The sequence below is a fragment of the Misgurnus anguillicaudatus genome, chromosome 21 (genome assembly GCF_027580225.2).
Source record: "Misgurnus anguillicaudatus chromosome 21, ASM2758022v2, whole genome shotgun sequence".
Taxonomy (NCBI): Eukaryota; Metazoa; Chordata; class Actinopteri; order Cypriniformes; family Cobitidae; genus Misgurnus; species Misgurnus anguillicaudatus.
The window spans coordinates 40,719,725-40,735,201 of NC_073357.2; the positions used below are offsets into that span (position 1 = coordinate 40,719,725).

The 15,477-nt window shown below is 37.5% G+C and overlaps 2 protein-coding genes across 5 annotated transcripts in view; one reads left to right on the forward strand and one right to left on the reverse strand.

The window, feature by feature from the left end:
• The window catches only part of itfg1 (integrin alpha FG-GAP repeat containing 1), a 158,943-nt gene extending 149,943 nt beyond the window's left edge, over positions 1 to 9,000 (reverse strand). The window contains exons 1-6 of the mRNA XM_055207749.2: positions 8,756 to 9,000; positions 8,350 to 8,434; positions 8,124 to 8,266; positions 7,913 to 7,970; positions 7,646 to 7,720; positions 7,469 to 7,563 (exon numbers count right to left, since the gene is read on the reverse strand). Coding sequence (XP_055063724.2) covers positions 7,469 to 7,563; positions 7,646 to 7,720; positions 7,913 to 7,970; positions 8,124 to 8,266; positions 8,350 to 8,434; positions 8,756 to 8,933 — 634 coding nt within the window. The 5' untranslated portion in view covers positions 8,934 to 9,000. The remainder of the gene's footprint in view (positions 1 to 7,468; positions 7,564 to 7,645; positions 7,721 to 7,912; positions 7,971 to 8,123; positions 8,267 to 8,349; positions 8,435 to 8,755) is intronic.
• The window catches only part of phkb (phosphorylase kinase, beta), a 153,738-nt gene continuing 147,251 nt past the window's right edge, over positions 8,991 to 15,477 (forward strand). For 2 of the 4 annotated variants that reach the window (XM_073859182.1, XM_073859181.1), the window contains exons 1-2: positions 8,991 to 9,125; positions 10,985 to 11,069. In XM_073859182.1, coding sequence (XP_073715283.1) covers positions 9,062 to 9,125; positions 10,985 to 11,069 — 149 coding nt within the window. In that variant the 5' untranslated portion in view covers positions 8,991 to 9,061. Of the gene's footprint in view, positions 9,266 to 9,713; positions 9,811 to 10,984; positions 11,070 to 15,477 lie in introns of all 4 variants that reach the window. The other 2 variants (XM_073859184.1, XM_073859183.1) reach the window with 2 other exon arrangements.

A 15,477-nucleotide genomic window follows, 5' to 3' on the forward strand; every position in this document is an offset into this window, starting at 1 on the left:
TTAAAGGCACTGAAATGAGGCTTTGACACCTAAATGGATGTGATTTCATTTGCTGTAGCTGAAGTGCGTTTCAGATGTGTCATTGGGGGCTGACCTGTAATCTGCTGAATTACCTAAAGAATTTCCATCATTTATAAAAATGTGAAAGCATTGTAAAATAATTCCAAATGAGGACTGTAATTTACAGAAAGTAATTTACATCTACCATGTACGCTTTCATTTTAAATAGGTAGCCACTCTTCTGTGCTTTTAAGAGAGAGCACTCAGCTAAAGGGACTGCACTTTTTTAATACATTAATCTCCGCGCAAAGTAATGGTTTAATCAAATGGTTTAATAACATAACCACTGTGGGTAAATTAAAATAAACGTGATGGATAAAAATACACAATGATGGAAATTTTACAAAGTACAACCGTCACAAGGATGTTTAATGAGTAGTGCGACCTCTGACCCTCACCTGCTCATCTGCAGACAGATGGGGGAGTTGTAGCTTAGTGGTTTGAAAGTTGGGCTTGTAACCCGAGAGTTGCCTGTTCGAGTCCCAGGTTGCAACTGTGGTACAAGGCACCTTAAACCCAATTGCTCCCCGGGCGCTGCAGTGACAGCTGCCCATTGCTCCAGGGGTGTGTTCATTCCTGACTTGCAGTGCGTGTGTTCACTACTCACTGGTATAGGTTAAATGCAGAGATCTTCTCTGCTTTTCTTAATGGCCTTCCTGTATGGTCTATTAAACCACTCCAATTGGTCCAGAACGCAGCAGCTCGGTTCATCTTTCAGGAGCCCAAAAGGGCTCATGTAACGCTGCTCTTCATCTCTCCCCATTGGCATCTGCAAGGTCCCGGAAAGACACGTGAGCTGTTTAAAGTCCTGCGTCTGAAGTTTGCATATTATTTATTATTTCTCTTTTCAAAAACAACTCGTGTGCATTTTTGTTTATGATAAGACTATAAAGTAGTGTGTGACGTGCCGTTCTATGCTGGTGAATTCTCTCAGCTTCAGAGTGGATATTTGACAAGCTCCCTGATCTCTGCTTTAATCCAGTTTTCAGACATTTTTCATTGTGATTGTTAATATGCATTTAAAACCCCCATTTTGAGGAGCTGAACGATATATACTGTTGGGATGACGCATGGGCATTTTCGTTTATTATAAGCTCAAATGAGCATGTGAAACGATATTATTTTATGCTGCTGAATGATATCCGCTTCAGCGCAGTAAGTGATGAGGTAACCTGATATCTGCGTCAGTCCAGTTTGCTGACATTTCTCGTCATGAATGTTGCCATGACATGCACATACGCGCGTCATTGTTTATGTGTCTTATTTTTCATTTCCTGATAACTGCTTCAATCTAGTTTGCGACATTTCTCGTCGTGAATGTTGATATGCATGTAAATCTCTTGCTTAAAAAAAGCTGAACCATAACTTTTGTTGTGATGACGCGCACGTCTTCACTACAACACACCCATTACGGCTTCTTGTTCACACAGAGGGTTTTCCGTGTATCTTATTAGGTCCTCTTTCCGGCAACAATCCCAGAAGATTTACGGGACGTGTTTGTGTTCACACAGAAGCTTGTCTGGCAATTTTACAGGTATTTTCTGGGAACAAAGGTCTGTGTGAATGGGGTTTTACAGAACTTTAACTGGGACCGCATTGGTGTACTTTCACACCTTTACATTCCAACACCCCATCCAGAACCTTATGTTCAGCAAATGAACGGCACCTTGTGTAACCTTCACAAAGGGGCACTACATCACGTTCCCACTCAATTTTCTTCTCTTCTCCCTGCTGGTGGAATGATCTTCCTAATGCAATCCGCTCAGCTCTTGCATCATTCAAAAAACATTCTCCCAAAAAATACTTGACATAGATATTGAACACATCTCTTCTATCTTTTTATCTCAACAGGTATTGTTTCGGAATAGTGAAAACTTTTATCTTGTTATACTATGACTATCACTATGACACATCACTTTTATTGTTGCCTATTCTTTGTAAGTCACTTTGAATAAAAGCATCTGCTAAATGTAAAGGTTACATTTTGAGCGTTGCATTGACAAACATGACATGCACAGAACACGCAAAAAAATCAATTAAAGTCTTGATCAAACAAGTTTAACAAATGATATATATTGAGCAGTGAAATGCCAGGAGACTAATGGACTATATAGTAAGCCTATATGTGTGGTCATTATGGCTTCCAATGCTATGGTTCATATCATACTTTAATACTACTGACAATATTCTTGTGCATGACTAATAAAACTATTGTGTTAAAAAATCTGATATGTAAGTATGTTCACCCAGCAGAGACCATAAGACACATGGTTTTCTTCAAGATCAGTGGATGGCTGGCAAACTATGGTCTATTGAACTAAGAAAGAGCAAATATTCTCTTGTGGAAGCCATAAATAAACCACTACTGAAACATGGTTCATAGGAGCGTCAGAAATCAGGTAAAGTCAGTAGCACAGCTTTCAGTTCAAGCTGATACTACTTGCTAAAAAACCTCCTTCCACCCACTGAGGTCCTGCCCTTACACCAACTCCTGCCACAGCAGACAGCCGTAATTGTAGAGTAAGTGAAGAATGATTTTGTCGTGGGTGTGTTCTTTATTTCACTTTTGGGCTCTTGCTAATCTGTGCTTTTCTCACAGCTGTAGAAGTCCAAATGGATTTCTCTGTGTTGGCTGCCAATCAGAACCAACAGCATGGCTGCTCGTGTGGCAGCAGAACAGCCTCCAGATGGTTTGAGGGTGGCAATGAGATGCCAGGCTCCTGCCAAAAGGAGGGCAGATATGCGCTGTAGAAGATCAGGGGCTTTGTCTTTGCACGGATAACTGGTCGTGGTCCATGCTGGCCTTTATATGACATTCTGACCTTTTTACCCTTTTCAGAATCCCAATTCATTGAAGTCTTTGATCTGAGCTTTTACCACACTAATTGACTGTCAGATTTGACCAGGTTGTTTTATTTACAAGAAGGCATTTAATCTATTTAATCAAATCTATTTTCAGTCCTAAGAAGCAGACAGTGCAACAGGACTATTACAGTCAATTTTATGTGACTGACAGGCGAGCTTACCAGGAAACTCTTCAACATTGAAAACAGCTTTGAATTCATAAACAGCTCATGAGAGATCATTTGATTTAAACAACTTCAAAATAGAAAAAACACAGACACCTGGCAAGTCAGAAGCATCTTGCAAAATTGCTGATTTTCTCTCTTGTCTTATATGTACTTTGGTACTTGCTTAACAAATTAGGATGATATTAAGCCCCCCTGTAGACAAGAGTCACACAAAACAGTCAACCACTGCTCTGGACCATGAATGTCAACCCTGCTCCTAGAGTGACATCGCTCCTTCTTATAGACAATATAGCTTTCAATCAACCAACCACAATACCCATAGATACCGGTTTACATTAAAAGTGCAGGGTGTAATTTTTAGAAGGATCTCTTGACACAAATGCAAAATAATATAAAAAACTATATTATCAGGAGTGTATAAAGACCTTTCATAATGAACCGTTATGTGTTTATTACCTTGGAATGAGACGTTTTTATCTACATACACCGAGGGTCCCCTTACATGGAAGTCACCATTTTGTACCGCCATGTTTTTACAGAAGCCCTTAATGGACAAATTTATTTACTAAGTTGTCTCCGACGATGACATGTTTGTCCGGTGGCGGCTACCGTAGCTTTTCTATGCGTTTCAAAAGCAAGGGGTGAGCAGTGGACTGAGCCGTTGGTTGCAATTCGCAACCTTACCACTAAATGCCTCTAAAATTTACACACTGCACCTTTAAACAGAAACTAACAGTATTCATATTTTTGTTATATAGGAATAGCTCAGATGCAAAACCTTCTAAGTGTGTCTGACAGGCTTTCTTGTAAATTAGGATTTTTAATCAGACTCTTAATAGATTCTGCATTTCCAAATGGCCTGAATCCAGAATTAAGTGAATGAAGGTTTAATATGTGCCGAAAGCATTTGGTTCCTTTTATCATCTCATTTTTGACAGAAGTGGTGTTTAGTGGCTTTTGCATCTGAGCTCCTCATACATTCATACGATGGTTGAGTGTAACCCAAATATGATAATGTAAAAATGAAGCTATATAGGCATCATATATAATCTCTAATTTGATTTTGCAAGTATTTGAATGCTGACAAAGTCTGCATATAAAACTCAGCAATAAGGTATAGAGATGTCCTAATCATGTAAAACTATTTGTTTTTGTTAATGGTATAATCTGCACTGTAAAAAATAAAAAGTTGAGTAAACTAAAAAAAATAAAGCAATTGGTTGCAAAGCTTTTTTGAGTTTATTCAACTTTTGTGGTTAAAGTTTTTCCAAACCATATATAAAAGTCCATGCTTTAAGTTAAACCAACTTTTCTTAATAAGTCTATTAAAAGAAGAAAAAGAGGTGGTCCACCAATACTTAAATATTTAAGTTCACTTAACTTAATGCTTATGTTGACTGAACTTAACACATTTACATGGTGCATCAGCGTTAACGTTCCTCATTTACTTAAAATGGGTGACGTCATGCGTTGCAGAACTGAATTGTGGATCTGTCGGCATCACGTTACTGGCGTTGTTTGCGGTGGAAGTTGAACATTACTAAAACATTTCTCAACTTTTCAAGCGCCAACGTTGGCATCAACCAATCAGATTGCTTTATGCAAATAGGTCCATGTATGTTTTGTTTTTCAACTTTAAATAAAATAAGCAGAAACGAGAATATGGCACCTTTGTTCGTTTTTTTTTTATGGTACAAAAGAAATAAACAATTTTTAAATCCATTGTAACATGTGGGCGGTCGTGAGACGCCCCTCTTTGCCGATTAGTCAACATAAAGGTGAATGTGTGACACCATCCATCCAAATTGTGATGTAGTGTCTGTGACATCACTCATAGGTTTCTTAAGATCGTTTTTGAAGCCAATAGTAGGTGGTGCCTGCCGTCGGCATCTTGGCCGCGCGTCACCACCCATCACTCCATGGATATCCGAAAATGGGTAAAGAGATGGGACATGGGTGAAGCTGGGGTGGCTGGTTGCTGAAACCACACCCTTCTAGCTCGAGTCTAGTGACAGCAGTGGCTGTTTAACCGTCACTCAAGTGGGCATGCCCTTAATTATGCAGAACTTTAAGGCTTAATGTAATTTAAACGGATGAGTTACAAAAAAATTCACTTCCCTCACAGTTGTCATGAAGGCTATACAGAACAAAAATTTTTTTGGACCAGGCTGTAAACATTTTATTTTCTGCTCTAAAGATTTATAGCATTTTAACATGGGGGTCTATGGGAATTGACTCCCTTTTGAAGTCAGCCTCTAGCGGCTAGTTGATGGACTTTAGTTTAAGTCACATCCGTATTGGCTTCATCAGAGAGATCGTAAGGTTGCCCCTCGGTTTGAACACACCATTAAGCACTTTTGAAAGAACAAAGAAACGCATTGACTCGCATTTAACACGCGTTTTTAGACGTAACATGTGAATGCCCCTTAAAAGCTTGCATTAATAATCAAACGAATATAAAAATAAAGTAAATATTTTTTTTCTGTGGGCCGGATTATTTTATTTCTTTGACAGCAGATGCAGGCCGCAGATAGGGGGAGGGAGGGCCGCAAATGGCACGCGGGCCGGGAGTTTAAGACCATTGCCTTAGAGCCTTTAAAATGTAAAAACTTTAAGCAACTTAATTAATAATTACACAGCACACTGAAGTTAAAACACACATCACAGCCCAGTAAGCAAATACCTAAGAGAGATTCTGTACTTCACAGACACTCCCCACTAGACTTGAAACTAAAAATGGGATCCTAATTTCCCCTACAAAACACAAGGCTCCGAAAACATCATGTCTAGATGACAGACTTACATGGAGAGAGAAAAGCCTGACAAAGCCAATGAATAAAGAACAAATTCAAAATGTTTTTATTCAGTGGTGTAGAAAATGTGAATCTCTGCTGTTCTCAGTCAAGTTGAAAATTTATCAAATATAGGTTTAAGTTTCTTTGAACTTTAGGGCGGGGCTTGATGTGCCTTAATCTGGGTAATTTACCAGCAAAGTGAAAGAGCAATAAAGCATGATGTTTAGACTTGTCTAGACTTACTAGAAATCTAGTACACAGCTATAGTCAGGGTTCAACACCTTAGTTAACTTCAAACTCAAGGACCTTTCAAGGACTTTCCAGGTGCAAATTCCCCTCAAATTCAAGGACTAAATGTGGGGACACATTTCGAGTGAGAGCAAAGTTACATCATGTTACCTTTTAAGATATATTGTTACAGTTCACTTTTGAGGGAACTCGCGCTGCGTCACTGCAATGACACTTTGGGGATGCCTCCAGGGGTAAGTGCGTCTGAATGTGTATATCGAATTCAACCAATGGTGAGGCTTAACGACAAAGACAGGGTGATGCAGGGCCAAGAAGTATATCGCTATCTGAAATATGGATGCAGGAAGTATGGCAAGGGAGACGCAGCGTCTCGTTCCCTTCTCAGGGAACAACAGTACATACGTAACCCGAGACATTTTCAGGTGTCAAACACAACTATGCAAAAAAGCATTTTGGTATGAATCAACATTCGCATACAGAAGAGATATAAGCATTTAAAGTGAACAGTTTAGCACATGTGCCCAAAAAGTTTAGAATTTGTATGATATTATCCTACACTACACAGGGAACAGTATGGATTTTTTCCAGAAAACTTCTTGCATAAAATAGATTCAAGCACTTTCAATGACCTGTATCCATGTATGTATATTTTCAAAAACTTCCTAGCCTTGAATTTTTTTCCCCAGATTCACAAACTTTCAAGGATTTCAAGGACCCGTGGGAGCCCTGTTTGATCCTCCATCCAAACAATCAAGAAGATACACCTTAACCAGCACAGTCAAGAACTTAACTAATAAAAAGTAATGCGTCACTAATTAAAAGTAATGTGTGAATGTTAACCAGACAAGTTAACTGTCTATATATGCAACCAATTAAAGCCTGAAAAATTTCCATTTGCTAACCTAAACATTTTCAGTATTTAAACTGTAACAGTATATTCAAGTGCGACCTGACCTTTCTGTGACTTGCACAAAGCACTAGACAAACCACAAGATACACGAAATGTCAAAAATGATTTAACTTTATGCCATCTTTAATCAGTTTGAGAAGAACATGTTTTCTTATAAATATATGTGTCCAATGTTGATAAGAAGAGAAGAACCGCTAACTGTGTTCAGTCCTGCAAGTTCTGCTACCTATAAATAAATCAAACACCACTCAGAGTTCTCTATCAGCAAACATGCTTCAGTGTGGGATCTGCAGCAATTCTGACTGATAGCTACAAAACCGAGAAAAACATCCTCTGATTCAGCACAGAGCATGTCCTTGCAAACCTTTCTCTGACACTTCAAACCAAAAAGTTGAGGACAACACAACAGCAGCACTACTCACCAGCAGTAAAGTCCTTGTTAAGGTCGATGAATGCATTGGAGTGAGGGACACGCATGTTGACATTAGAGCCAAGAGCCTTCTCACATTTTTGTTTTCTGATTAAACAAAACCAAATCATACGTTATTGTCCTGACAGGCAGGAAGAAATAAACGTTAACACATTTGGAAAAAACATACCTTTCAGTTAGGTAGCAAACCACTGTTGATTGCCCGTCAGCTCCGAATATGTCTGGAATCATGTCCCCATTAAAGCTACAGTGTACATGAAAAAGGGAAACAGAATAACACAGCTGCTAACTAACTGTATGTTCAGAATAAATACAGTTGCAACCAATAGATTGTAGCGTAACCATGAATTTGGTATTTGATTTTGAATTATTAGGTCATTATTTTTTATATTTTTACATTTTATTGTAATATTGACTGAAAACATAATGTACGTACTCCATGACAAGTGGCTCATTTCGAAAGGTCTTGTTCAGATCTACCCTTAAACTCTGGTCTGTGAAAGAACATAACAAATAGCAATTTCACATACTGTAGACGTAAATCTTTTTCAAGATTTTTTAAAACAGGCACATTCATAAAGATTTCAGTATAAATAAATGATAGCACGCTTTTATATTTTATGTCTAAAAAGTCTAAAAGACTTTACTTAAAGTTTGGTTATGCCCCCAGAAGATAAAGACGGTTGTTTCTAAGGGACCAGAGCCGGAAGTAGGGTGTCCAGTGAGAAGCACATCCATCTGAGAGTCTCCGTCATAATCACCCGGGACAACACCACTGATGCTGATGCCACTACAGAGCAAAGAGAAACAGAAGCCACTCAGAATATCAACAATAAAATGTTGTATGAACGCTGAGACAGCATATAATCTTACCGAGGAAAAGCGTCTTTAGTCAGATGGACTTTAGGTTTGAAATAAGGAGCTGTCAGATCAGCCAAGAAAATCAACAGCTCAGAATCTGAAAGACAAATATGTGACGTCATTATTTTACAAAAGACGATAATAACACACACATAAATACAAAAATAAAGTACATTATAAAATGATGTATCCAAATACGGTCTATGTTGGTATATCCATATGGTATAACTTATCAACTAAACAAGCAGCCACACCTCCCTGTCAACTGACAATTTATAATAACAGCAGTGAGCTGTACAATGACTATATCAAATTTTACACGTGCAAATAAATTGCGTAACTTATAATTTGACATAAACCATAAACAGTTTAGGTTTAAGACATCATTCTTAACATTTGCTTACAGTGCTGCACTTACGCTCTCTGATGATGAAGATATCAGTCTGTTTATCCGAGTTAAAGTCACCGAAAGCCGCCACTGTGCCGGAATTTTCCGAGCCAAATAAATCGCTGGTAACGTCCTGTAACGCAAACGTGCCATGTCGCCCAACAAAACAGAACAATAACGGCAAAAACATCTTCAGTGACAGCAACATTTTGCTGCTAGCCTGTATCAACACAACCCGGAATACGGCACGTCGTTTAACAGCAGTTCACTGACAGCAGCTTTGCGACAGTACGTGTGTTTACGGCAGCGTCAGCTTGATGTTGTTGTATTATTATCATGGCCAATTTAGCGGATGTCGGCTGGAAGCTGTTGGAGTTTAAAGCCAGATCTAAACGATCAGGTTTGGCTATTTAAGATGCATGGCATTGGGCACGATTAAACAGTGTGTTTTTGTACTTCATGTGCATTTTGAGTCGTTGTCCGAGGCGCATTAACACGAGTTGTCTTGTTGCATGTGAGAGCAGGGAGCAGAACCCAAAGGTCAGGCTTGAATTCTACACTCATCGGGGGCTATATTTAGATCTTAACTGAACACTAACCTTTTAATTTTTAAAAGGAAGAGAGTTCAGTCACTAAATGTTTTAAGGATCTTCTGTAAACGTCAATTCAGTGTTTTCTTGTATTTTTGTAGCATAGATACAGTACTGTAAATAAATAAGGTTAGCTACACATCACAAATTGTCATTAATCTGTTTAGAATTTAATGTGGCACTGTACTGGTGTCTTGGATATTTTCACACATTTTAATAGCCATCTCATTTGAATCACGTCAGTTTACCCACATCCTTTCTTCATAAATTCTGAATGTGTAATTTGTTGCATGCCCATTTGGTAACAATGACTGGTGATGTGTCACTGCTGTGATTCCATGTAATTTGTCTTTTCTCCTAATGCTTTATTAACTCTCTAAAATATACTAATGTTGTAGTTTAACTAATAGAGGACTGGCGTAGAGTTCATCTATTGAACAATGGCCATCACTGCAAACGAGGCTCTGAATGCCTGTCGCAATCTCCGGACGTGTGGTAAGTTGGCCTGTGGGGACTGATTCATGGATAAGCCACACTTTACCTAAACAAAATAATGAATGTGAAGTATTGGATGTCATGCTATTAGTTGTCCAGAAAACCAATAGAAATAGTTGTATACACCTTACATTCCCACATCAACCTTGGTCTAGAAATAATTCTCTTATGCATAATCGAAACTCTGTGTGTAATTAAATTCATAATCATTGCAGAAAAATGAGTACTAACTAGTTTTTTATCTGTAATACAGATGTGAAAGGGTTATGCATAAATAAGCTTTGGTATATCATGAGGGAAATTCCTTTATCAAATCAGTAATGCAATCCAGTGCCTCTCATCTCATTCCGTCAATGTCCGATCAAAGCTGTTAACAGAAGGGTACCTACCTTCTCAAGGCAACATAGTTTAATATCAACGTGATGAAATTAAATCTAGGAGTATCTTTCATTTGCCTATTGGATGTGCACTGCTTAGCTGGAGTTATCTTAAAGAGATGGCTTTGTCCCTGCTACTTAAAAGCTGATGGAAATTATGCTAATTTGCAAGGAAATGTGAATTTTCAGTACCTGAGGTATTGACCCTGGGTCGATTCTATTAAAATGTAAATTGCTCCAAAGTTAAACGCGGCTGAAATAGTGCTCCAGATGATGGGGTATCCCTGAAACTCACTTTGCACTGAAAGCTGAATTTACTTGTCACGTTCCATTATTCACAGTTTGCCAGTGCCTTCAATTTTGAAGTCAAACAATGTGTTTGGAGTGACGTTTGGTTTGATGTATGCATCTTATAAACAATAGATTTAGTATTTTGTGTTTTGCTTTGATTGTTTTCCTGGCATGCTTTGCTGCCTTTGCATCTCAGTAAATCTACATTTTGCTGCTCTTAGCATTGTAAATGGAACAGAAAACCATTTAGGTTACAGAGACTAAATGAACCACATTTTGATTTTGGCGAGTCAGCTCAACCTTAGCATACTAAATAGCCCAAAGTGGGCACGTAGCGGGTAGTCTATAATGGCACCATTAACAAGCTTTGCTGGTTTTCAAGTGAGTGCATCACTTCCATTCAGAGATACTTGAAGTTACATCTAAAGATAATAAAAGCATAACAATGTTTCTACTGTATAATATACCAACTGTATAATATCAACATCTTTGCTCTGTGTTATCAGGCTCCATCTATGAACCGCTTAAGCTGTCCACACTGCATCGGGAGGATGAGCCCCTTTGGGAAAAACTTGACCGCTTCTATAGCGCAGTGAGATTCATGTCCTGAGTATAAATGTGGTAATCTCCTTTGATGAATAAAAACAGAATCCTGCAGACTACACCATAACTGATAGATCCAACTATGTATATGCCAAAATGCTAGATCATATAGATTCAATGTTTACATCCAGCTCACTAGTTCTTGCACTTGTCTAAAAAAAGAATGACACCTGTTACGCAAAGATAATCACCTCTTTTGCATTAACATTTGCCAGATATTTTTTATCCAAAGTGACTTATAATGCATTCAAGGTATACATTTTATCAGTATGTGTGTTCCATGGGATCAAACCCACAACGTTTTGAGGAAATTTTAATAACCTTAGTTGTGTTTCAGTGCTCAGTGTCACTTTGTCTGACTTAAAACAGATTCAGGCTTTAGAGAAACTGGTAAAGCATAGGTCATGGGTTTACACACACTGATCAAATACATGGATTAAATAGATTGTTGTAAGTTGCTTTGGTTAAAAGTGTCTGACAAATGCAAAACTTTAAACATAAGTATATGTACTGTGTAGGTTTAATGTAACAGTAAGAAACAATAAATAAATAAATCTATTGAAATTAGTAAAGAATAATGCATATAAACAAAATAAGAAGTGAAATATTACACTAATTGAGCAGAATTTCAGTTACCTCTCAGATATTACACACACCATTCAAAAAAGACGTTAGCAAAATTCATTTTGTAACTGGTGTGATTTCTTTATACTTCTCTGCATTTTTTCTGCCAGCCTTAATCAATAGTAATCTTTTCTTGCCCACTTTCTCTCTTTTTCAGTTTTCACCATCACTATAAATACTTTCATATGAAATTTCTTTTTAAACTTGGAATATTTATTTAAAGTTTCAAGAGATTATGTCCCGAAACAAAGGCCTAACTATCCACAAAGACTTTTAAGTTATTTTTGAGCTTATTTTAAATCTTCAGATCTCCAGATGAGAGAAAGTGTGAGAGGGAACTAAACATGAGTGACAGCGAAGATGTTTCTTATTTCCTGACAAACTGACTTCAGCGCTGTGTAATCTTTTTTGAGTAACCCATGTCATTCTTTAAAATGAAAATCGTGCGATGATAAATGCTGCTAGTTGCATATTTAAAGGTGATATACTGTATTTTTGGCTCTATGTCACTAAAACGTATCTTAGTACGTTTCCTGTTGCTTGTATCACTCACGCAGTTTTCATCATCCTTAGTTATTGCATCTGAACTCAGAATGTTGAGAGACGCGTTCAAACCCTTTAGCCCAAAGTACTACACGTAACATTTACAATGAAATACGCACTGACATGTTATTGTGAACTATTCTGAGATTAGCCTGTAGGAAAGTTATTGCTATTTTATCTTTGGTCTCCCGCTTTTTCTCGTCTCTGTTTCTGGGTTTTTCTATTTATGTGGTAATGACATCATGCCTCACTGCCTCTCATTGCCTCTTCTCCTCTCCTGCCTGATTGCAGCGAATGCAGTTCTACTATCTGTCCCCTGCCTCTATAAGATTAAGGTTGTGGAAAACAAGCTTTAACTTTTAATGGGCAAAAGTACCTCTCCATCTTTTCTTTCTTTGTCCTCTTTTTTTCTCTGTTTTTTCTAAATCTGTGCGGCTCACACCTTTTCTCTTTCTTCCACTCTTTGTGATGCCCACCATCCCCCCCACCCCAGTAAAAACTGTTTGCATCCACAGCATTAGGGGTTGATTTAGAGGTGCATTATGCTGATAGATGATAAGAGAGATGCAGTCTTCAAAGCATTTGCATCTAGAGTGCTATGATGTATTCTGTCCCTTGCTCCACAGATGAGTGTGAATAATATGTAATTTAGTTTTCTTCTCCTCTCTGAAGAAGAAAGTTACTGCTCAGGTGATGCACGTCTGCCTGCGAAAGCCAAGGCGCCTATGTAATGCCTGTAAATGAGTCTGCCTTGATTAGTAATTTAAGGTTTGCACAGAAGAAAATGGCCTATAATAGCAGGCTGTGAAGCAGATTTCTCTGAATTAACTGAACTCTGACCCTGTAGGGAGCTCAAGTGAGTGTCATAGGTGATGTAACATCTGCATCCATATCATCCACAGTCATACATTTTATTTGGAGGATAAGATTTCGGTTTTTTTTATATTACTTTTTGAGATTTGTGACTCCTGTGAAAAGCCAGCTGAAGTGTTTTTTTTTTTTCATTTGAACATGTATAACAACAAGGGGGTTATAGCCAGTAGCGGAGTGGCAATGGCGAGAGTCTGGACTTTTCCCGGTGGGCCGGTCTGATAATAGTTATACAATTGCGAGTTAACACGTATGGTGGCCTGATGTGCGGCCGCTTCCCGTTGGTCAAACTGTGCAGCCTCTCTGCTCAACAAAGTATATAAAAGTGCTCAACCCATTCGGAAGGTCCAACCATGTTCAGGATTTACAAAAATACAGGGATCAGTGAGCGGTCCCTCCCCAAATTGCATAGCCTGTCGGCCTTTGATGTAAAAAGCCGGCGAACACCTGTTTATTGGGTTATTGCAGTATGTATGCAGTCGGATCCGAGTGCGCTGCAGCTGCTAACCGCTGCTTCTGCGTATAAAATGTTAGTGTGATTCGTTATGATCGCATAAACAATATAACAAAGCATCCTTTTTTCCACAAAACAATATATTTAGATATTATTTGATAGACTAGTAAGTGTGAATTAAGGATGTTTTAAATGTCTAGCCTGGTGGTCAGGACATGAATAGATCAAATCAGCAGATTTGGAAAGGTTTATTTATCTCCACATATATCATAAATAATAATTAGCATGGTAACTTTGCAGTATAACACATTATATATTTTCAACTATGTATATATGATTTCCATATTATATACATAAGTATTCAACGGCAATAAAGTCTCGCATGCCAATAAATATCCTCACAATATTATTATTTCTCAAAACTTTAACAAAAATTAATTTCAAAGCTTAATTCTTACAGATATTCAAAGATGCACACATTATTCCATTTATTACTTCCTGTTTATGAGCACATTCAATCTTATTTTTTTATTTATTTTTTGACCACCGAGGGCCGGTGGTCTACGAAATTTCCCAGTAGATTTTTTGGTCCCACTCCGGCCCTGGTTATAGCCATGCAGTGTACATAGATGCCATCAGTATACAAATGTAAATTATTTACGTAATCCCAACAAAAACAAATAACAAAAATAGCCAGAGAAAACAAAAAAGAAGCCACACATCCATATAAATGTGGTGCTTTTTAATTGTCTATTTCAAATTTGCAGATAATATTAGAAGCCTTGAAAGCTTTTTTATTTTCACATTTATACAACACATTACAGTATTACTTAAATTCGCTAATAAAATGGAAAAAATTCTGTTTACCACCAGACCATTTTATGTACGTGAAACTTCCCCGTTAAACCAATAATTGAATACTATATGCTTTATTCTTTTCTATCCCTCAATCATTAACATATGATTATATCCGACCCATCCAGTTTAACAACTGTATAAAGTTTTCTCGAAATAAAATTTTCGACATCAACCAAAAATATCTATAGATTATAGATGTCTATATAGATTTTAAAGCTGCTAAGTGTAAACAAAATCAGTTTTGGGATGCTGGTCTGTGATAAATTGTGCAACCTACATTGATTTCAATGTTTTTCTGCTTTTTGCACATGTATATTATATAAATAAATCTGTTTTACAAGACTTTTAGAATTTTCATATAAATTTGTCATATATTACTGAAAACAAGAGAATCTCGGCATTCACGTGTTATATGACACACAAAATGACCGTTCAATTGTGATGCAGCATAGGCTTGTTATAAAATTTTAAATTCTTAAAAGCAGGATTTTCTAAAAACGAAACCCATCATATATTTGACATGGCTCAGTCAGTACTAAAGATATCAAGGTGATATTTTCATCAAATGTTCTCTTCTTTATATAAGATGACTTGACTTTATTTAAAAAAGTAAATGACCGAAAAATTAGCTGGGTTTTCACAGGCAGGGTCACAGTTGGTCTGACAGTGCTGCTTGTATTGCTTCTGCTTGTATTATTCTATTCTGTATAGATTAGATTCTTATCTTTATTTTCACTTTAGATGAAAAAGTGTCTACCAAATGAATAAATACTTTGTATCCACTTTGCTGTGACAATATTTGATATAGGTTTTAATTAACTTGTTCCTGTAGCTAACTGGCAGGGCATTGTCTTAGCAGCACAAAAGACTGGGTTTGATCCCAGGGAGCACACATGCTGATAACATCTATACCTTGTAATGCACTGTGAGTCTTTTTGATAAAAACATTTGCCAAATGCATAAATGTAAAAGTACATTGTAGAGCTTGCACCTAACCCAGACTTACTTAATTTTCTGACCTGTTCCGCTGTGAAACGTTTCCAGCCA